The sequence below is a fragment of the Trachurus trachurus genome (genome assembly GCF_905171665.1).
Source record: "Trachurus trachurus genome assembly, chromosome: 2".
NCBI lineage: Eukaryota > Metazoa > Chordata > Actinopteri > Carangiformes > Carangidae > Trachurus > Trachurus trachurus.
The window spans coordinates 11,506,889-11,530,918 of NC_139914.1; the positions used below are offsets into that span (position 1 = coordinate 11,506,889).

At 41.2% G+C, this 24,030-nt stretch overlaps 1 protein-coding gene across 1 annotated transcript in view; it reads right to left on the reverse strand.

The window, feature by feature from the left end:
• bmpr2b (bone morphogenetic protein receptor, type II b (serine/threonine kinase)) overlaps nucleotides 1-5,884 on the reverse strand; it is a 37,531-nt gene extending 31,647 nt beyond the window's left edge. Inside the window, exon 1 of the mRNA XM_083990786.1 lies at nucleotides 4,890-5,884. Within this exon, the coding sequence (XP_083846912.1) occupies nucleotides 4,890-4,980 (91 nt within the window). The 5' untranslated portion in view covers nucleotides 4,981-5,884. The remainder of the gene's footprint in view (nucleotides 1-4,889) is intronic.
• Between the last annotated feature and the right edge of the window lie 18,146 nt (nucleotides 5,885-24,030).

The following is a 24,030-nucleotide window of genomic DNA, read 5'->3' on the forward strand; positions in this document are numbered from 1 at the left end:
GTTTCTTTTTTTAACTGCAAATCAAGGTCAGTGAAGTTACCATATATGGTTCTTCCGCCCTCAAAAGTAATAATATTTCAAAAAAGGTGTAAAAAATAAACATTAAAACAGATCAAATTAAAAGGACAAGCTATCAATACTTATCATATTCACCACAAATAAGTTACTGAATGCTCTAACTTGCTTGATAAAGGGCAACTAGGTGGAAAATTAATGAATAATTAATCAAATTCCAGCTCCTAAACTTTTTTTTAATTTTTAAACATTTGATAAATTAATTATCTTATGACAATAAAGCTGAAGAAGCTAGGCTGATTCAATCAATAATATAAGCTTATCACATACGCCGACTGATAAGTAATTAGAAACTGATTTGAGATAATAAACAAGTTGATCTCTACTGATCCTATATTATATGATGATATATTGATATAAGTTCAACCATGTAGCTCCTTTTATATATTTCATACATGTATAACAAGGGCAGGCTGAAAAGAGGACCATACATCCCAGATCCCACCCTGAAACCATGGTTTCCTCTCCTCAGCTGTTTCCCCCTCTGGGATGTTTCTGTAGTTTCCTCCGCTCTCTGCCGATAACTCAGGGAAACTAGAACTGCATCCTTCTCTGCTGCTGCAGCTCCTGTCAGCTGCTGTGCACAGGAACATTAAGATTGAAATAATACGCGAGGTACACAGCAGGCAAATACAAAGACAAGACAATGTAACAACAACTTCAGCTTTAGTTTAGCTGTCAAGGAGCCGACTCTAATATGAAAATGTGAAAATCCGAGTCCATACTCTGAGCAGCATTTATTGCCCGCTCTAGACTTATTGTCGCTGCTAGTCAAGGAGAACATTTCGTGTTAATCATAGGCTGTCACTCTGAGTTACCATCTCAAGGCTGCACCTTTTGTTTTCTGAAACATCCACTAATTTCTCTTTTGCCGAACCAGAAGGTCGACTGAACACTGTTCTATTGTTCCGCGCTTCGCTTTTACCTCCGCTCAGAACTCGAACCAAGGTACTAAGAGAAGCAGACATTGATTTTTCTCATCTAATGGAGTACAAGGCTAGCTGTATTAGAGACCAACTGCCCCCCCCCCATCCCCTCCTCTCCCCTCCCTCCCTCCATTCATTGGTCTGCTTCTAGCTGCAGTCAGTGTCATCTCCCCCTCACGAAATAATGGATATCTCATGAAATATCTCACGACGTGGACTGAGTGCAAATAACACTGAATAAAGGCACGTGCAGAGCTTCTGTGTGCTCTGTCCTCGATAACCACTTCCTTATACCGATGTCGAAATCCTGACTCGCATCGTTTTATCACTTCTATTTGTGCTTTTATGCACGAGCTCCATCACAGCTTCACAACTGATTTTTACCATGTTTTATAAACTACATCCGACCGTGTTTACACCCAGTGGGCTGCAGCAGCAACCCATCCCAAAAATGCCATAATGCACATTCAGCAGTTCAGTCAGTGGCACACACACACACACACGCTCAAACTACATTTTTTAATATCTTGCTTTTTCCTCAGTCTTGTTCTGTATTCTTTCAACGTCTAGCTTTCATTATACATATTACAGATTAATAGATGATTTATTATTAAAACAACATGAATGTGGTGTAAGCTCAAGGCTTCATTTAAGAGCTGATGTGATTAAACCAATTCATACATTTGCAGAAAGACAATTATTTTAACAACTGGTTAATCCTTAGCATTGATTTTACAGCTACAGTGATTTAGTAATGAAGAGGCTAACCCAGCATTAGCATTTAGCATCCCTAATATATGATGTTTTAAGACTCACATTAGGTTGTTAAAACTAAACTAGGGATGTCATTTTTCTATTGTGTTAAAACATGGGAACTACATTACCCATAAAGCAACAGGAGTTGATTTCAGAGATCCCCCCACATACACTGTAGAAAATTCCAAAATTACTCGGTATCGGAAAAGGCAGGGCTAGCTTGTTAACATGCTAGCTTCAGTGAGAAAAAAACAGCAACATGATCACAACATGGATTGCTTTGGTTAACAGACAACTGTTAAAGCTAATTCTGGCTATGTAGAAGGGGCCAAACTTCTATGTAGATACCACATGAATTTGGTAGCAATCTAAGCTAGCAATCAGACTCGCAGGACTGAGCATGCGTCCGACCGTTATCTCAGAGCAGTAACTTCACTTTTTTGCTGAGCTGCTGATGTGACCACAGAGCTGACAGCTTGAAGTCCCCCCTGCCACACACTCCCCCACCCCTCCTCCCTTCAGCAGCCCCAGAGCGGCTGAAGAGACTCGGCCTGGTTGGCTAACAGTGGGCCTGTCAACGCCACAGTATGGGGCCTACAAGACAGAGCTTCGGGGTTTGGACAAGCACGGCAAATGAGCATTCCGCTTTATGCTATGGTATAATACTTGAGCCCTAATCCTCTTTGGACCCCCAAACCTCAGGCTTACCTGGGACAACAGTAAAAGCAGGACCTGAATGTGGGTTGTGGCATACATTCTGAGCCTGAATATAATGCTACATGTTTGGATGTTCCCCCCAAATTCCTATCAAGTAAAGAAAAGCCCCCCAAACTAATGGGCGCTACTTATGAACACCTGCGGTCACACCACAGGTAGTGTCTGCAGGCTTGTGCCACGGTTTGGAACTGTTTCTACTCCAGATTTTGTAGCAGCAGGCACACACCCACACGATGATTAGTCACAGGGGACGGACGGGGAGCGGAAAGACGACCCGAGCGCAGATGCAAACAGGTTAAAAGACAGTGACACAACGGTTGGGGAGGAAGCTGGGCGGAATTTGAAAAATAAAATGCACGAAGGAAAAGAGGCGAGTTAAGGAAAGGGAGCGATGGGTGAGGGTGAGGGGGGGGCGGTGATGTTGTCAGAGCTGAGCAAGAGAAAGCAAAGGCAAAGGTGCCGGGTCAGACAGATGACTAACATGCCCTTGCACACTATTAGGCCTTCTGCTTCCTCTTATCATCATCATCATTACAAGTATCATCCCAAGAAGAAGGCAATGGGTGCTCTGCTTTGCATTCAACAGCAGTATAGTATATATATATAGAGAGAGAGTGGTTTGGTTTGCCTCCTGTCTCTTTACAGTCATTACAAAGTCTGAGTCGGCCCTAATTAATTTTGCACAGTACAACGATTTGGATTTATTGGCTGTTTACATGGCAGGCATACATTTAAGCGTCCATTAATCGTCCCAGTATTGATTATTGAGTGAATACGTCAGTCCTCTGCCAGTCACCACAGTCGTTAAACCACTCTAGGGAACGACTAATTTAAATATTATGTCTCATAAAGGTGAGCTTATTAAGGCCATGATGATTCACTTTGAGAAATCTTTCAGGATGAATAACATTACGCTCATCATTATATTGGTTTCAATTGAAAGAGGAGATGCTCCATGTTACTTGAACGCACCTCTTCCATAATTTCCATAAGGTCTGTAGTGAGATGTCTGTTTTCTTTATTATTATTATTATACAGCAGATCTGGGTTCTTTAATAATAGTGTAATAATAATAATTCACATGGCTTTAAAACAAGCCGTCAGGACTTTTGTCATTTTGTGATGTCACAACGAAGCAGTCACAGCATTCAGCCATGTCAAATGCACCTGAACACACCACCCAGCCTTTGATGACTACCTGTTGTTGCTTAACCTCCAGAATAAATCCTGTAAAACTACAATGAGAGGGTTTTTGGTTCTTCAAACAACAAATACATCTTCTTCCAGATTACAAAATATAATTACATAAAAATACAAAACATGTAAGTTAAAGTAGCTCTGCCTTCTGAGACGTTCAACGCTTACAATCGCAGCCTCTGTCGTTTCATTAAAGTTGGAATTGCAGAAAATATACTCATCCTACCGCTTGTACGTTAAATGCTAATTTAAATGCAAATGGTTGCAAATGGGGACACGTTCTCTCAGCTTTAAGCAATAAGCAGTCCGAGTATTCAAATTACACTCCACACTCACTCACATATTTCCCTCTACAACAACAGCAGTTATTATTCTAGGCTTCTGATAATAGCCTGTCTATGACTGTATGGAGGAGCCACAACAATAACACACTCACAGGAATGATAATACATTATTAAGAGGTTGTTTATACACACATTACACCGGATGAGAAAAGCAGGATGTACGAGAAAAAGACCACCTATTTTCTAGCAAAGCATGTTGAACCTCTGTCACCTAAATTTCCTATCTTGTAAAATACCATGCCTGTCTTCCCACACATTCCAGCCCCCCCCTCCCCTGCCTTGAATGCACCGTTCCTCCATCTCTGTGCAGCCTCTGCTACTATCTTATCACGCTCAAGGTCTCACAGAAGCCTGGCTTCAGCCCAGAATCTTGAACAGGGGGCACAACTTGGCAGACAAGGACTGCGGTATGTTTGGCAGTGTTTTTCCAGGCCTTTGTACACAGAATGATTAAAAAGGAGCCAGGGGTGCATTTGCTTGCTCTGTTCAAGAGAGGCCATATCTGTGGAGGTTTACTTAGCTACAATGAGATGAGCTAGGCAGAAATTAAGCCAGGCAGACAGCAAGATGGAAGGAGAGATAAGAGACAGACAGACACAAACACAAGGAGTATTTGATGATATAACACAATTATACCTCATATTTCTTATAGACTTTGTGTATTAAATGGATAATTACACAGCCATGGAAACTTGATTAGAATAGAAAGCTGTCTGTATTTCAGTTGTTAGGGGTATGCTATACAGACAGTAGGAACCAAAAGGAAAGGATCAAATATTAATGACAAGCACATCTGGCTTCTTTCTCTTTTTTTTTCTTTCTTTTACAACAATTAATACAATAAAATAAATCCATGTATTGATCGGGCACTTACCGGCCACAGAAGTGAGGAGGATGGTCAGGCAGAACCCAAATTTAGCGAGTGATTTCATGGTGATTCTGCCTCCAGCCATGACACTGTACATCGACTTTGGTGTTGAAACTGGAGCTCCACAGAGTCCTGTTGGATTTATTCTGCTCCTTTTCTGCCCCTTCTTTCTTTTTCTTGTTCTTTTTTCTATTTTCTGCCCGTTTTTTCCTCACGTCAGCTCAATAACTTGAACTGCTCTCTCGGGCATGGAACAACACATTTGAGAATAGATGCTAAAGAATAAAAAAAAAAATGAAGAAAAATAATGATAATAAAAATAGGTTAATTATGTTGTGTTTGCGTGATGGCTAAAGTTACATTAGCCGTGCTTTTGGCTCCGGGCAAAAGACGCGCAGACACGCCGAGCAGCTGACTTGTTTCACGGATACAACCGCAGACCAACGTCCATATCTGCTACATGCTAACATGCTAACGCGTTAGCTGCCCGGGGCGACTGTCTGTCTGCTGCTGGAAAACTTAAGACAAACAGGATTAAAAAAAAAAAAATACGCAAAAATAACCGACCAGGGGGGGGCTATTTATTTCCAGGAAAAACAGTCCATTCTCGGTTGTGTAATTTAAACAACCGTCCTCCACTTGTTACAACATTTATATACAGTTCCCACAGCCCGTTAGCTCGGTTGTGTTGCTGCTAGCCTCGCAGCTAACAGCTAGCCGCTTAGCCGTTGAGTTTTTCACGTCCCATCTCCGTCAGCGGGGAAACGTTCACAAGTAATCCGCGCCCACAGCGAGCTTCTCGGGGAAGGCGGAGAGCATTGGTCCGGTGGTGGTGGTGGTCGATGGACGATGGATGAAAAAGAAGATGGGGTTCGTCTCGGTCGGTTCCTCGGCGGTGTTATTAGTTTGTTATCGACGGGGCTCGGAGCTCCGCCGGGCGGTCGGTCGGTCGGTCGGTCGGTCAGACACGCAGGGCGGCTGGGAACGCCTCGTTTGCAGGCTTGTCTGGACCGCTCGTCTCCGGTATCAGGTTGCTGACTGTGGGTTGGTGTTGGTGTAGGGGGGGTGGGGTGGGGGGGGACGGTCCTACACAGGGAGGGGGGTGTCTTAGCGCCGCTGTGCCGCAGACTGGAGATACAACACCCTGGAAAAATATGCTGCTGCACTCAGACTCCTACCGCTCTGTGCTGCTGTAGTATACTGCTGTGTAATTTGGATGTTTACATTATTTTGCTGCCTTGCTCAGGGACCACGAGGTGCATGCTGCCTATAGGGCCACACACATTACATATTTACATCATGGATAGTTCACTGCAGCTCAGTCAGTTTGAACATTCACCGTAAAACAACACATTTAGTGCAAATAATAATAATCTTTATTATGGACTCGAAAAAGTGGTCCACTCTCATACACATACACACTTAACATACAAGACAAAACCAAGTAGACAAACAACCAAACAACAAATAGACAAGGGACAATGGAGAGTTTACATAATGTAATAGTATTGTTATTACTACTATTACTATGACAACTTTTTGGCTAATTATTATTATTATTAGCCAGTTGTAGCCTTGCAGCAGCTGTATTTTTTTTTATTTCTACAAATGCTTCAACTACTATCAATAGATAGATAGATAGATAGATAGATAGATAGATAGATAGATAGATAGATAGATAGATAGATAGATAGATAGATAGATAGATAGATATAGAGACATAGAGACATAGAGACATAAGAACATAAGACCCCCGCACCCCACATTTACATGTGCATTCCCCTGGTTATGTTGGTATTAGAAGTAGTTATAATTATTGTTAGCCTTGAAGCAGTGGCATATTTTTTTTATTATTAGTGTTATTAATATTACTACTACTACTATCATTTGCAATAGTAGTAGCCGTGTAGTAGTAGCAGTAGCAGCATTAGTCTCCTTATAATAGCCTAGTTGTAGTCATATATTTTTGTAGGTCTTCTACTATTCTACTATTATTAATAGTAGTGGTATTATTATTAGCCTAGAAGTAAAAGTAGTGGTGATAATAGTTGTAGAAATATGATAATGAAGAGTTTACATAATGTAATAGTATTGTTATTACTACTATTACTATGACAACTTTTAGGCTAATTATTATTATTATTAGCTTAATAGTTGTAGCCTTGCAGCAGCTGTATTTTCTGTTATTTCTACAGATGCTTCAACTACTATCATTAGAAGTAGTAATAATTATTGTTAGCCTTGAAGCAGTGGCATATTTCTTATTAGTTATTAATATTACTACTACTACTACTATCATTTACAATAGTAGTAGCCGTGTAGTAGGCCTAGTAGCAGTAGCAGCATTAGTCTCCTTATAATAGCCTAGTTGTAGTCATATATTTTTGTAGGTCTTCTACTATTATTAATAATAGTAGTGGTATTATTATTAGCCTAGAAGTAAAAGTAGTAGTGGTAATAATAGTTGTGGGAAGCAGTCGTAGGAATTATGTAGGCTTCCATGCTTAAATATATTAACAAAAATAAATTCACAAAATGTTATGTTTTCCCATATTTTATGCTGCTGTTAAACGCGTCACAGACAGTACAGTCGGTCATTAGTGTTACTTTGCTGCCTCCGTGTGGTAAAGTGACGCTATAGCATGAGGCTGTGTTCATAGCTCTTTTTTTTTTTTTTTTTTTTTTTTTTTTTTTACAGTCTATGGTTCATAGACATACCGTATATCTTTATATGTCTATGGCTGTGTTGCTGTGTCAGCTGTTAGTGGCCACAGGAGGGAGACATTTCCTCTCCTCCTCTTGTTTACCTCACTCCGTCTGCTCCACGCGCCCTAGCAACTGCAGCATCAGCACGAGCAACGCAGCGTTGGTGACGCTACGTCACAGCGCTGCTCCAGCCGCGTCAAGTCACACAGATGTAGCCAGCGCGAGACCGGAAATGGACCAACACGCATTCAGAATATATTATGTTATGTTTATTTATTTGATATGGACATCACAAATACATTGAGACTTTTCCAGTGGACAGACCAGAACAGATGCTTTGCTTGGGTGTGTTTAGCACATGTGCTAATTTTCAACACCAGTCCATAGGCGGCTTATCTAAAAATACAGAACATATTATCAACAGTATAAGATAAAACCAAGTATATGACACTACATCATGACAATAGCATACTAAACACTGTATAAAGAAATAATTTTGGCCAAAAGCTGGAAATTTGAGGTCTGCTTTTTGAAAAAAATTCAAATCCCTTGTGAAAACACTCCCTCAGTCATGAGAATGAACTGTTTTGGTGCTTGAAATAGGATATGAATACAGTAATAGATACAGTAAGTGTAGAAAACAAGTCTAAAATGAAATTTTGTAAGATTGCTTTTTGAGCATAAATGTTGTCATTCTGCCGTTCTATTTTCACCAAATGTCTCAAATGTGAGATAAAAGAAGCTGAATATTGACTTCAAATTACATATAAAGCTCATAGCTGCACGTGCAGACCTCAGGATGTTTAAATGACTTGAATGAACCCCGGTACCTTTCTGATCATGTGGCCCCCCACCTAACGGCTGTGGCCCTAAACAACCGCATAGAGTGTTTATGCCAGTGGCCGGCCCTGCTGAGCGTTTTACAGTGATTCAAGGGATGATCAAAGTTTTACAAATGTCAAATTTCCCCCCAGCAACTTACCAGCTCCCCAGTTAAGTGGTGTGGGAGCTGGTAGAGTGGACAGGTTTGTAGGGTGGTCTGGAAGAGACCGTCAACTTTAGGAAAGGAGAGGACAGCAGATGGTCAGCCCCCGTTCATTCTGGGAATGTCATCTGTAGTCTGCTGGGGGAGCAGCGTTGGAGCCAGTGACACAAACAGACCAAACAAACTCATCAGGGAGGCTGGCTCTGTTATTGGCTGCAACCAGGACACGTTTGGCTACTACTCATGTACTGTAGCATCACTATTTATATATTTATTTATTACATTTCGGACTCAACACCATATGTCACACTCAACTTTACTATTCACAAAAAGTTATGGATATTTGACTTTCAGGTGAAGTTTATAGAAAATGTAAAAAGTTCATAGAGTGATATTATATCATGAAAGTAGGGCATGGAAGTAGAAGTAATTTCTTAATTTCTTAAAGCTAAAAACAGTGGTGGGGATACCACAACAAAAAATGTCAATGTCTCAATAAGTTGTCATGTGGCCAAAGGGCGTCCACTTCTCTGTCCTTCTGTGACTCCTCTAGTCTCTCCGTGTCTCTGTCCAACCTACTGATGATGACACTGAGCTCAGTGGACACTTCCCTCTGACAACATCCAATCTGTTTTAAGGACTGAAACACTGAACAGTTGGACATGTGATGTAGGCTACATTCAAAAGTTTAGAGAAGGTCAAATTAAACATTAAATACACCTGTAAAGTTAGAATGCATTTTAGGTGCATCTGAAATTTCACCCACATATGAATATGAATACGAATTACTTACTAATCATCAAGAGGAAATTAATTTGTCTGTTAGCTCATCTACAGAAGAACAAGTACAAAAGATCTTCTGTATCTCTCCGAACTGCAGCAAAGAGAGAGGAGCTGCCAACCAGTGCCATTTTCTCTGTCCATCAAGGTGAAGTGGATGATCTGAGTTGGTCAGAATAGCTTCTACCATCTTCAGTGTGCAGGCATCTGTTCACCACCGCCCCCAGTGAATCCATCAGGGAAACATGACTGAAGTCTATGTCCATGTCCGAAATCACCCCCTACTCACTATATAGTGACTATGCCATTTTAGTGATTGTTAATATTCAGTGAGTGAATTCGGACACAATCCTGCCTCAGGATGTTTCCTCTGTATCCTATGTTCCCACAGCCCTATGTTCCCACAGTTCTAAGATTTTTCTCAAAATTAGGCCCTATGTTCCCACTGGACTCTCTCTACCTATCTGGACTCTATCTCTCTGGCCTGTCCAGCCTCTACCGGGTCTTTTTTACTAAACTTAACCAACTTTTTTCTTCATTGCCTAAACCCAACCAATGGTGGGACCAAAGGGCTGTGGGAACATAAGGCCTAATTTTCAGTGACAACAAAAGTTAGAAATGTGGGAACATAGGGCTGTGGGAACATAGGAATGACCCCCAACAAACGGGGTACCTACAGTAGCCTACATCTCCAAAAAAGCTGAATATCCCTAACTAACTATCTTTTTGTGAATACTGTAATTAAAGTAGTGTAAATTATATTTTATGTAAGATTTTTTAAAAAAAGGAAACATTTTATTTTGAAAAAGACAACCGGAAGTAGTGTCCCTCCACCTCCGTTGCTTCACACTGGTCCCTCTCCCGTCGTGTCAACCTCAGCTAGCCCAGCATCACCGCCTTCTTCTCTCTGTCCCTTCTCTATTTTGCTCTCCCGCTGTTAATTAAGTTTTCCGTCTTTCCCCCGACACATTACAAACCAGGTACAAACCGGCATCCTCCTTTTTTTTTATTCATTTATATCTACACTCCTCATCTTTCTCTTCGACCAGAAGGCGTTTTTTTCTCTCTCTCTCTCTCCCCCTCCTCCTCTCCCCTCCCTTCTTCTCCTCCTCCTCCCGGGTAGCTGCTGCTCTGCTTGCTGCTTCAGCCGCGGTGCCGCATCAGCCGGGGAGAGAAAAAGAAAAACATCCATCCACGACGACGATTTCCAGGATTTCGACACCCGGAGCTGCCGTAGTGTCGCTTCTATGTCTGCCTGTTTATATTCAAGGAGGTTTCCCTTTCCCTCGCCTGTAGCCGCCGCTGCCGCTGCCGCCCCTCCGTCCCGCCTGGTACCACCGCCTCTTTAGCATCTTCCAGCAGCGGCGGACATCAACAGGGGCTGAGCCCTTGAATGCAGCACACCTAGATCCGCTCTCTGCAGGTAAACATGCCTATATACCTATCTTATAAATATATAGGCCTATATATAAAACATAAACACGATAAAACATCATCTATATGGGTGATGCTCATCTGTCACATGTATTAGCATGTAACATGTTTTGATAATGGTGATGATACGTGTGTGTGTGTGTGTGTGATGGGGATGGGGTTCATACAGTACACTGCTTGTAAACACGTTTGGCCTACATTTACAGTACAGGCTCCACATGGATATCATTAATGCAAGTGTATGTAATTGTTTAAAGCATAAATCACATCACAGTAATACATAATGGATGTAGCTGTAAACCTGTATTATATCGTTCCATTCAAATAAGCCAGTTTTGTAAAGGAGAGTTGACATTATTCGCTGTTTTTTTCTCAGGCTGCTCTAATAGATTGGAAATATTTCAGTTGTAAATTGAATATAATTGAGTTTTTGAGTGTTGGTTAGAGAAAAAAAAAGAAATTTGGATTTATTCAATTTGCACCTATTCAGGCTTTTAGTTTTTAGTTTATTTGCACATTATTATAGGCCTAGCCTATCACTGTCAATTTACACCACATGTGACTGTACAGTACAATCTGACCACTTTACCTTATTTATTTTATCTTATTTAACTTTTTTTTGTATTATAATTTATTAACTTAATGTTCAGTTGTTGTTGTTGTACGTGTTTTATATGAGAGCAAAGCAAACTGGAGTCAAATTCCTTGTATGCACACAACATTGGCCATTCTGATTCTGATTCTACATAAAGACAATGAAAATAATGAAATTAACCATTTTGCAGGAGAAGTGGAACCCAAAAAAGGGCGAATACCTCCCCCCAAAAAAGGGATAATGCAAAAAATTCGTCACATTTGGAAACTGGGATCACCAAATAGTCAGTCTAGATATAAAATCCTGTGTTCAGAGCCTGGCTGCTGCCTCTGGTTCCCTCAGCAGATCTTTAACATCTCTGAACAGGTCAGGGATCAATAATGTGAATGAGTTGTGTGAATTGACAGTTAATGTACTATTACTACCAGTAGAGTAGAGTAGAGTAGAGTAGAGTAGAGTAGTATTCAGGACCCAGACAGAAACAGGAAGCGTTCCCGTCAAAATAAAGAGCTCCTCTGCGTTTTTGCTAGCAGACAGCTGAGGGGGGGTGGGGGGTCCAAACCCATGTTTACTTCCTCCACAGCACACACACACACACACACTCACACACACACACATGTTAATGAAGATCAGTCGGCACCGTTCCCTAGCAACAGCGATGTGCGCTGGTCAAGGCCCCTGCCAAATTTAGCTCCAGGAGCGGCGCTGCCAGTCAGTCACTGCTGTGTGTGTGTGTATCTGTGTGTGTGTGTGTGTGTCTGTGTGTCTGTGTTTGTATGTACGCACACACACATGCTACGTGGGCAGTAAATGAGATTAGGCTGCTTTTCTGTTGCCATGGGAACACCCATCCTAAACAAAAGCATGTGTTTTCTTGATCCTGCGTGATGCTTTACATCCAGTAATTGATTCTGTAGTTGTATATGTGTGTGTTTGCATTGCTCTTTAGATGAATCCAGGCATATTATATTCATGTGCATTGCAGTTATGTTTACTATATAGTTGTATACAGCGACTCTCAGCGTGATTCATTGATGAAACTGGACAACTATAGGGGGATGATGTCATAAAGCTTTGATCATAGAAGACACAATGATATTTGTAACTTGGTCTGATGTGATCATTAGTTTAACATTAGCTCATATTAGAACTGTTGATGCAACACAACCCACATCAGTGAGACAGCTGGCTCTCATCTGCTTCTCATGTGTGGCAGCATGCAGGCTACGAGGAACCAATGAATGAATTTATTTCGACGAACGTGTCTAAAATGGATATACATATAACATATACACAACATATATATCATCAAATCATAATATGCACGAGTTAGAAAAAGGAGTAGGAAGGAGTGTGCACCCCTTTCTACTCATCATGGTTTATATATCTATCTATTTGCTACATAAATATCCATATAAATATCTATTTAAGCCAACTCCAGAGCTTTTTGTTAAAAAGATAATCTTTGAAGTTCTTTACCTCGTCATTTTGTAAAGGGCCATAAGTTGATGGAGTCATCTTCATACAAGGAAAGAGCTGCTTTACGAGAAAACTGTGTATACCTGCAGGGTTAGGTGAAGTCTAATGATTTTATTTGAATAATTGTCCTTTCTATTCTTTTTAGTCTTGTTATCTTCTTGCCTGTTATTTATATTCTTTCTATTTTAACCTTCACTGTGTTATGGAGCCCAGGAAGACTGGCTGGCTGTCTCCACATCAGCTAATAGGGATCCATTAACAAATAAACTGTCTATAATAATAACAATGTACATTCTGTAGGCTCAAAGGGAATTTCTATACAGAGCAACATCAGAATTGGTTGAATTAAATGTTTATGTAAAATAAATGTGAATTTTCAGGTATAGGTTGAAAGAAAAACATACAGTATAACTCATATTAATTATACAGTAGCTTATATTGAATCATATTTTTCATGATGATCAAGGGAATCAGAGGTTTTTGATTTGACCTGCGGGGGCCCATGGGCGGCCAGAGGCCCCCCCACACCCCCCCTGAACCAACCCCCTGCCCTCGGTGCCCTCAGTGCCCGCCGCTGCACCCCCCGTCACTTTAAGCTGCTTTAATGCCATTAACCAAGGAGGGGTGTGTGTGTGTGTGTGTGTGTGTGGGGGGGGGCATATCCGCTCTAACCAGCAAGGGACGGATTAAGATCAATCTGGCAGCACACACACATGCCTACACACACACATATATAACCCTAGACAGACAGCAGAGAGCTGATCCTGCTGCTGCTGCTGCTGCTGGTTTGTTTACGTGTTGACAAATAACTTGTTAAAGGGATAGTTCACCCAAAATTCAAAGCGTTACAGCGGGGCTCCGTGCAGCAGTATTTGTCCATATAATGGTTGTGAATGGATACCAACTTTCTTCGTCCAAAAAGACACACCAAAAAACATCCAAAATCTCTCTCTCTCTCCTCAGACTCAGTGGCCTTATCCCCCCCCTCCTCCCTCCTCCCTCCTCCCTCCTCCCTCCTCCCTCCCTCTCTGAGCTCTCCTGCTCTTCATTCTCGTCTCGGGCCCCCGCCATCGCGTCCAGCTGTGGCCCTCGCAGGGCGCGACTGCTGGCGCTCACCTGACAGGTCCCTGGCCTCAGGACGACAGCCAGCACCGACACGTCCCCTACATGAGGGACAAAGCCACGCAGGTCAGTGTGTAAAAATGTAAATATCTGGGTGCTTTACCGACTTTGGTGACCCAGGTTCGATTCTGACACGTGGCCCTTTGCTGCATGAATGAATGAATGAATTTATATTTATTTGCGTGTCGTGCACCAATTAAGGCGCCCATGCAGCCTATAAGGGCTTACAAGACACATTATCATCATATTTAGACACCAAACAAAATAATCAGAGCACAGACAAAACCAAACAAAAACAAAAACCACATGGAATTCACATAAATAATTCACTTTTTCTTTTTGACCAGGCACTTTTTATGAAAGTAGCTATAGTAAAGACTTATTTTCTGAAGAACCATTCCAACTTTACCTCATCATCAACCCAAAACAACTCCGGTTTCACATTTTGCATTTTCTAAAACAAAAACTGCCTGTTCTGGCTTCGTCATATAACGGACAATGAAACACAAAATGCAGTTCATCCTCAATTACATTTAAATTACATAATGTGCATAGTCTTTCATCCTCAGGTACTGAGTTAAACCGACCTACTTCTACTGCCTGCATCATGTCATTCCTCCATTTTTTTTAACCAAAATAAAAGCAGGTTGCCAGAAAAATCCTGTAAAATCAAAAACTTTCACAGATTTTTTTTTCATTAAAGGTCCAGTGTGTAAAATGAGACATCTAGCATTCTGACTCTATTATTTATCTATTAAATAATTCTGTTGCAAATTTCCTGGACGTGAAACTCTTGAAACGTGCTCTCTGGTTGGCTGGATTTTCCATTCCCTACAAACATGGCGGCGCAAGATGGCGACACTCTCTAAGAAAGACCCTTGCTATATATATATATAAAAGAAGAATTATAAGGCTATGAAAACCAAACAGATTTTATTTTATAGCAGTTATACACTTATACTAATATATTCATTGGTAGTATATTCAGATTTTGCTAATAAACCTTGACAAATATTATACACTGTCCCTTTAAATCACAAAAGACATGTCATCACACACTATATCTGTCAAGATGACCTAACAGTAATAGTTATATGCTTCATTTATATCCCTCCATTTTTGATTCTTACATAATGCCTGGTCTGTATGTCAATTTATTTATGGTTTTTGAGTTTATTTGTTTTTTTGGGGGGAAAAAATGTTGTAAATATGCCAGATTTAGCACATGAGCTAATTTCCATCTGCAGTCCCATGGTCCACAAAACAAAACAAATGATATGTATAATACAAATACAATACATCACACACTGGTTGCATCAGTCGGAAGGAAAAAAAGTGCGTTTATCCAACAGTAAATGTCGTAATGTGCCTTTTGTCCTGTTTTATATGTTGAAAAATATATATTAAAGAAAGACATGCCATCATATTTCTATAATTTAGATTTATTTTCAGTATATTTTGGTGTTAGCCCTCTGGATGTAAACCTAAAGGTCAGAATAACCACTAACAGGCAGATTAATGCCTTCATTCATCCAGGTTTGGTTTTATTGCAACATTTTGCCTCCTGTTTCTACTGTATTTGGTATTTAGCTCTGACCTGTGTGTGTGTGTGTGTGTGTGTGTGTTCAGACCCCCAGGGCCTGGGCAGATGAGAGGAGGAGGGGCTCTCACAAACGCTCGGCCTCCTGTGGGAGCACCGACCAGCTCAAGGAGGTCAGTGTTTAATCTTCATCCAGGGGCCCAAATAAACAACATGCTCTATTGTGTTCTATAATATGACCCTGTGTGTATGTTGTCTGTGTGTGTGTGTGTGTGTGTGAACATCACTATTAATGCTACGTATGCATGTGTATGTCTATGTCTGCCTTACAGTGTGTGTCTCTCTGTGAACCTCTTCAGATTGCCAAATTGCGTCAGCAGCTCCAGCGCAGCAAACGCAGCAGCCGCCACCGGAGGGACAAAGACCGCAAGTCTCCCTTCAATGGCAGCCATACCATCATCCAGTCGCAGGTGATCAGTGTGTGTGTGTGTGTGTGTGTGTGTGTAAGAGGAACTAGGTTGGCTCCCTGATCTGGAGAGACGACGTCCCAGTTTTCCTCATGTCCCTGTTCGAGGCTTTTAATTTGAAATGTAACAATGAGGAGTTTCCTTTTTTTGCTCCAAAACGTCTAATGTGCAAAAAGTAATGATTTATTTGCATTTGTAAAAGAGTAAAAGGGTTCCTACGCAAGAATGGAAAGTATGGAAAAGTATGGAATTTGATTTTATACATGAAACTATTGTATGAAAATACATTTTATTTTATTTATCTTATCTTGGTTTGGTCTTATCTAAAGTTATTTGGGTTAACTATTTTGTATGTGCTATTGTGTTTAGCTACAATCTCCTGGAAATTATTTGGTTGCATAATGGCATACACATTCAGAATAATGAAAACAAGATAAATTGCATGCTTTTTTTTTATATTATGCACATCTATTTACTTAAATATCACAAATTAGGGTCTGGAAAAAGTATGGAATTTGGAAATTTCAAATGCGTAGGAACCCTGAAAAGAAAGATTAACCCCTACAGACTACAAATATGTGTTATGGATCAACACTTGTGTAATAAGAACTGTTCCCAATATGAGATCATAAAGTGAGACCAGGAGGAGATGATGCAATCATGCAATTGAATAAGATTGAAATAATAAAAAGGAATTATTATAATATTTTTTTTTATTGTATAGAGACAAACAATATAAGACATACCAGTATGTGGTGATGACAGGCAAACAAAACAAAACAAACACATACAAGACAGTACAGAGAAACGGGTGTGACCAACATACAGGATGGAACTGAAAGACAATGCCATGCTGTGCTGACTCAGGGTCAGGCCAGGCTACAGTGCTACTACTACTACTAACAAAGATTATAATAATAATGGTAACAAAAAAAAACAGTAATACTGATAGACATAGTGAGTAATAGAAATAATAGAGTGTGATCAGAGGTTTCATGTGCGTGGGAGGAGAAAACAAGCGGGAAAGATTAGGTTAGATTAGATTAGATTAGAAAAACTTTACTGTCTGTTCATGACAGAAAATCATCTTTGCTGTGGCTCAAAACACACGAAAAGAAGACAGACACTCTTCAGATGTGATAAAAGAAATAAAACAAATCAGGCGTTCATACTGAAAGGAGGGGGAAACACAAGCATACTGCATGTTTATTACTGTGCTTTAAAGGGATAGTTCAACATTTTGGCAAATTGGCCCATTGCCATAATCCCTATAGTTTTAGCAGTAGGTTCGCTACCTTTAATTGTCGGTGCAAGCTGTTTTTAGAACGGCAGAGCAGAGCCGCTCAGAGCTACGCTACGGAGGCTCATGGGATTACTTGGTTTCCCTCATCAAACTCATCAAATACACAATCCAACAACTCCAAAACGCTCTGGTGGACAAGTTGTGACCTGCACATTCACCACGCTATGAGATAATAACAGAACGTTACCAGACAGAGTTGTTTTAGAGGTAAATTCATGCAAAACCGCTGATGCACGTTCCCGTCAGGGGCAGTTTTTTGGCAAGCAGTCTTGAAAACAACTCCAACAATAATAATAATAATAGTTAAACATTCCTTTAAAAAGGAATAAAAACAAGTAAAGGTATAAAAAGTAAAAGATGAGAGCAGCTGAAAAAAAGTCTGAAATGAAATAAGACAAAAAAGCATTAAAATGAAATGAAACCACTTATAAAATACATAATAAGGAAGAAATACAATAAGATGTAGGATAAAAGACTTCACACAACAACTCATCTGTGCGTTTCATGTGTGTGCAGTCGCCGATGCCCAAGACCATCCTGATCCCCATCCCCATCTCCAAGTCGTCGGCGCCGCGGTTCCGCAACAGCGTGGAGGGCCTCAACCAGGAGATCGAACGCATCATCATCCGAGACACCCCCGAGAAGGAGGAGACTATCGTTGTGAGTTCAAATCGGGGGGTTTGGTTTGATTTGATTTATTTATTTGATTTGATTTGATTTGATTTATTTATTTAGCACAATTTTAAAACAGTGCAAGGAGGGAACGAAGCCTAGGAGGCTTGTACAAAGTTCCACTCCCATCATCATAGAATTACATGAACTCAAGATAAACAATGAGAAATACAGGAAAATAAAATTAGAAATAAATATGTATATAAAATGTACAGTGCAACATAGAAAGACTATGAAACACAAACAATTAAACATGTGGATTAAACCCTCTGTGTGTTGTTATGGTGACCTCAATTATGTGTGTGTGTGTGTGTGTGTGTGTGTGTGCAGCCACAGGACGTCCCAGATGGGCACCGCGCGCCCCCGCCCGTCCCCCCGCGGCGCAGCAGCAGCACCCGCAGCATCGACACGCAGACGCCCTCGGGGGGCGGCCTGAGCGGCGGTAACCACAGCAACTGCAGCAGCCGCCCCGACTCCATCTCGCCCTCCTACCTCACCGTGCTCAACGACGCGGGCGGGGGCAGCCCCTACGAGGACAAAGGTGGACGACGCACACACACACATGCTGACACACTTTTTTTTAGAGCACATACACTGCCTACACATGCATGCACACGCGTCTTAAAGGGATAGTAGCATTTTTTTAAAGTGGGGTTGTATGATCTACAAATAGCCCCTAAGTACTTTAATTGCAGTAGCAGACTCTCTGCACTCCTCCCGTTAGCAACGCCAGCCCATAATAGCCCTGCCCAGAGATTTACAACATACAGTGTTGTGAATGGACCCAAAGAAACGGCCTATTTTCACGGCCTAAAAGAGGTTTTACCTGAAAAAAAAAATACACAGTTCCATTGTTCGCTATAATTTTTTCCAGCCCTTCAAAGTGCAGGAAAAACACAGTTTTTATTTGGACCTAACCAACTGCTGATCGGCGGGCGCTAACCCTGGGCGGAGGGATACGTGAGTTGGTTAGGTCCAAATAAAAACAGCGTTTTTCCTGCACTTTGAAGGGCTGGAAAAAATTATATTATAGCGAACAATGGAACCGTGTATTTTTTTTCACGTAAAACCTCTTTTAGGCCGTGAAAATAGGCCGTTTTTTTTGGGTCCATTCACAACAATGTATGTTGTAAATCTCTGGGCAGGGCTATGGGCTGGCGTTGCTAACGGGAGGAGTGCAGAGAGTGTTCTACTGCAATTAAAGTACTTAGGGGCTATTTGTAGATCATACAACCCCACTTTAAAAAAAATGCTACTATTCCTTTAATTAATACATAATGTGTGTGTATGTGTCCTCAGAGCTGGGCCCCTGCTCCCCGCTGCCTAAATACGCCGCATCCCCCAGACCCAACAACAGCTACATGTTCAAGAGAGAACCTCCGGAGGGCTGCGAGAAGGTCAAAGTGTTCGAGGAGTCCATGTGAGTGGACACAAACTGATTGCTATTGTTACACAACACACAAGTGAAACATAATAACAATAAAACTAAAGGTAATGTACAATCAAAACATGCAATAAAACAATAAAACTGAAATTAATACAGTATATACATATCAAACCTAACTAGAATAACTTTCAGACAATAAGTGTGAAAAATAAATATTAAGTTTAGCTGCTAGGAAAGCGATTACAAAGACATCCCATGGTATGATGTCATTTACGATGCATTTGTAATGGAAAGAATCACTTTTTCAATGAGGCTTCAACAGTCTAAATTCAAAGACATCTGGAAGCAATGGAGAATGTCTATGTCCCTGAAACGCCCTTCTTTTGTTTACGTTTTTTTTCCTTTCCATATATATTAAAGGGATAGTTCAACATTTTGGCAAATTCGCCTATTGCAGCAATCCCTATAGTCAGAGCAGTAGGTTCATTACATGTAATTATCGGTGCATGTTGTTTTGAGATCAGCGGGGCAGAGACGTGAGCTGCTCAGTGAACACAATGGAGGTGAATGGTACAGGTCTCCTGTCCCTCATCAAACTCATTAAATACACAATCCTACAACTCCAAAACGCTCTGGTGGACAAGTTGTGACCTGTACGACTCTGAGACAGAGTTGTTTTCAAGGCAAATGCGTAGCCGGAACTACATTCCAGACATGGCTGATGGGTGGAGTGATTTCAAAAGTGCAAGTAGTTCCAAGTATTTGCTTCATGTGTCATAATGTTGCATAATGTTACATGATCCGGCTACGCATTTGCCTTGAAAACAACTCTGTCTCGTAATGTTACGTTATTATTTCATAGTGTGGTGAATGTGCAGGTCAACTTGTCCACCAGATTGTTTTGGAGTTGTTGGATTGTGTATTTAATGAGTTTTGAGGGACAGGGGACCTGTACCATTCACCTCTATTGTGTTCACTGAGGAGCTCACGTCTCTGCCCCGCTGATCTCAAAACAACATGCACAGTTAATTAAAGGTAATGAACCTACTGCTATGACTATAGGTATTATGGTGAAAAAATAATGTTGAACTATCCCTTTAAGATGTACTTGATTAATTATTTATTTTATTGTATTATTATAACAGTTGTTTTATAAAATGCTTTGTAAAAGGAAAAAATAAATACAGAGTAGTGACTTACTACTGGTTTAACAGACTGGATAACCAATTTGGATGTTTGTATGAGTGTAAAAATGAATGTGAGTAAATCCCGTGCTGTTTCTGTTTGCTCCAGGCCCAAACCTCTGCAGGACATCCCTCCGTTCCTGTGCCCCGACCGCAACAAGGTCAACTTCATCCCCAACAGCGGCTCCGCCTTCTGCCTTGTCAGCATCCTCAAGCCCTTACTCCCCGCCCCGGACCTCAGCTTCCGCCCCGGGGTGGGTTTGCGAAGTCTGTCCCCGGCCCTCGTGCCTCTGTCCACCCAGCCCTGCCTCCTGGAGGAGCCGGAGAGCTTCTGACCGGATGAGGCCTTGTAAATCACAACACAAAACACCCACCCAACCTCCTCCTCCTTCTCCTCCTCCTCCATCAAACAAACAAACAGACAAAAAAAAAAAACAGCCACCCACGAGAATCGGAAAACATTGGAAACTAGGAAACAACCCGCTCCAAAAAATGCCTTCAGCATGCCAGCTAAGCTCTCTCTGATGTCCTTATCTTGTTGAAAAAGTGCTTCCCACTGCCTCTCCTCCTCAGACAACTACAAGGTGAGAGTTCTGCAGCCCTGTGCGGGCGCCTGCAGCCGACATTTCATCGCTTTCTTCTACCTTCAGTGCTGGTTCTGGTCCTGGTTTTTTTTGGGAGGAAAAAGGGGTCAAAGGACGGACTTTTATTTCATCGTATAATACGCCTTTCCACGGACATATCTTTTTCTATCTGTAGTTATTTCTCTTGATAAAAAAAAAAAATGCCTTCCATTATGACGAAAAAAGAAAAAAAAAAAAGGCCGCAGGTTTCTTCGGCGACCAAGAGATTGACCTTAGAGGCTCATTTTTGGTGCTGCCAGATATATCGTAGCAAAACCTGAAGGGTCGTGACGAGGAGAAGTTTAAAAAAAAAATAAAAAAATGTGCCTGATATTTTCGACCGCTCAAGTTTCCCCGAAAACCGGCGTCGCGCAAAGCTAGCGTCAGATGTTGTTTGCGATTTTTTTTGTGCGATGGCGGTCCGTAGATACAGACAGAGGCAGGGCGGAGCTTCAAAAAAGAAAAACACACACACCTTTGAGCCAAAACCCTGACATCAGCTTTATACGTCTATCAGCTGGAAACCAGTACGAGCTGATGCCTTTGTCGTACTATAATAACTGGTAGCAGTGAGCTCGCCCCCTGCTGGCTGCTCTGTGTATCTACGGGGAAACGCAGGCCAGGGCTATGATGTGTGCAGCGTGTTCAACCCGTGTCTGCTCACCCCCTCCTTCCCCCAACACGCCAGCCTTTTTGCTCACAGTGTCCTTTTTTTTTTTTTTTTTTTTCCTTTTTTTTCCTTTCACTCCACCACCCAGGGCCGTTGTATAGGGGAGAAAGATGATGATAACTCTAGGGGCCCAGCGCCCAGTGGGGCCCATAAAAAACCCCAGTAGTCGAATCTTTGTATGACTGATTTATTCTGCGTAAGACCCTGACTAATACTCATAGTACACTGTAAAAACTCAACATCTTTCCAAGAATATTTCTCTTATTTCTTGTCAAAATGTCTCATTTCTAGTCAAAACTATACTCTTTCCACTTAAAATAAGACAAAATAAGAAAAATGTACTTGTTTTTAGATAATTTTCACTTAAATTCACAATAAATAGAAAAATCTGCCAGTGAAAGTAAGTTTTATGTGCTTGTAATAAGGAAGAAAAACTTATTCCAAGTGAAAATATGCTTGAAAGAAGTAAAAAGTGTCTAAAAACAAGCTACTTTTAATATGATGAGTCTTATTTTAAGTATAATGAGATTTGTTTTTAACTAGAAATTACATTTTGACTAGAAATAAGACAAATATTCTTGCTAAGATACTTGAGTTTTTGCAGTGTAATGCTGCATTAGCATCAAAACAAAGAAGGCTAAATAAAAAACGATAATACATACGTAGTCTAAGAAAAAAAAGGAAAAGTTAGGGGGAGGGGCCCACTTTGGTATTCTTTAAGGGGGCCCAGAATTCCTAGCAACGGCCCTGCACCACCATCACAACCTTCTCTTCCTCCACTCCTCCTCCTCCTTCTCTCTTTCTCCTCTTTTCCTCCTCCCCTCTCACTGTCACTGTAATGCTGATTTCCCTTCTGTCTTGCTCAAACCGTGTTGTTGTGAAACCGTGTCCGGACGGAGGAGGCAGGACGGGCCCCTCCTCTGCCTCACAGGGCCACGGGACACGGAGAGGTCGTCAACCCATAATAATACTACACTCGGTTACTATGGCGATATGATGGGATGTTCAAATCAAAACACAACCCAACAACATGTTTTTTTCTCGTACAACCCACAATTGACCTATGGCTAAGCCCCGCCCCTAATTTCTGTTAGCCTAGCCTGTCTATGGAGTTTTACATTATACGTTAGCATTAAGCTAGCGGACTTTATGCTTAGTTGTGATACTGGCTAACATCTAAACATCTCTGACAATATGTTGCCTCAAATACGTTGTTGACTTAACTTAGAACAGATGTAGACATCCTTGTTACTTTTATCCAGGTTTAGTCAGGGCCGTTGTATAGGGGAGAAAGGTGATGATGATAGGGCCCAACCCCAGTAGTCTAATCTTTATGACTGAATTATTCTGCATAAGACCCTGACTAATACTCATAGTAAAGCTGCATTAGCATCAAAACAAAGTTAATAAAATATGATAATACATAGTCTAAGGAAAAAAAAGTGGAAAAGTCAGGGGGCAGGGGCCCACTTTAGTATTCCTTCAGGGGGCCCAGAATTTATAGCAACGGCCCTGGGTTTAGTTGGTGTTGTTGTGGTCTACCGCATAACTTTATCCAGAGCAGACACTTCTCTCGGTTGAGATGTGGCTTGGGAAAAGGTAAAAATGCACATGCACACCGTTTGACCATTTTAAACTTAAAATGTCAAGAAAAAACACATAAAAACGACTGAAAACTGACTAACTGCAATGCATTTCAATGGACGTGGAAGCAGAGAATGTCCGAGTGTATGGGCTAGCTATGCGCACTGTGATTGGCTCATCGCATTTGGGGGCGTGGCTTAGCCATAGGTCAATTGCTTGAGTTCAGAAGCTGAGACATGATGGACATAGCTTCATCTAATGGGCAGAAACACAGCCTGGTTGTGCGACTTTTGCCAAAGCGACCACAGTGTCGGTGTTGTTGATTGACAGCCTCTCCATGCCCTGGCCCCACCCTCTTGTATATGTCATTACTACTTGACTGTGCCTGCTATGGTGGGAGAGAGGAATGTACTGGATTTGTAAATACAGAGGCACACTGTGTTTGTATTATCAGCTGACAAAGATATGTATCTGAATGAGTCAATAATTGTACCATATAATGCCCCCCCCCCCTTCCCCACCCCCCTCCTGTTCCTCTGCTGAGTACTGTGAATTACTATGTCTCATTATTGTGAATAATTATGTATTTATTTATCAGACAGGAGTGTAATTGGGT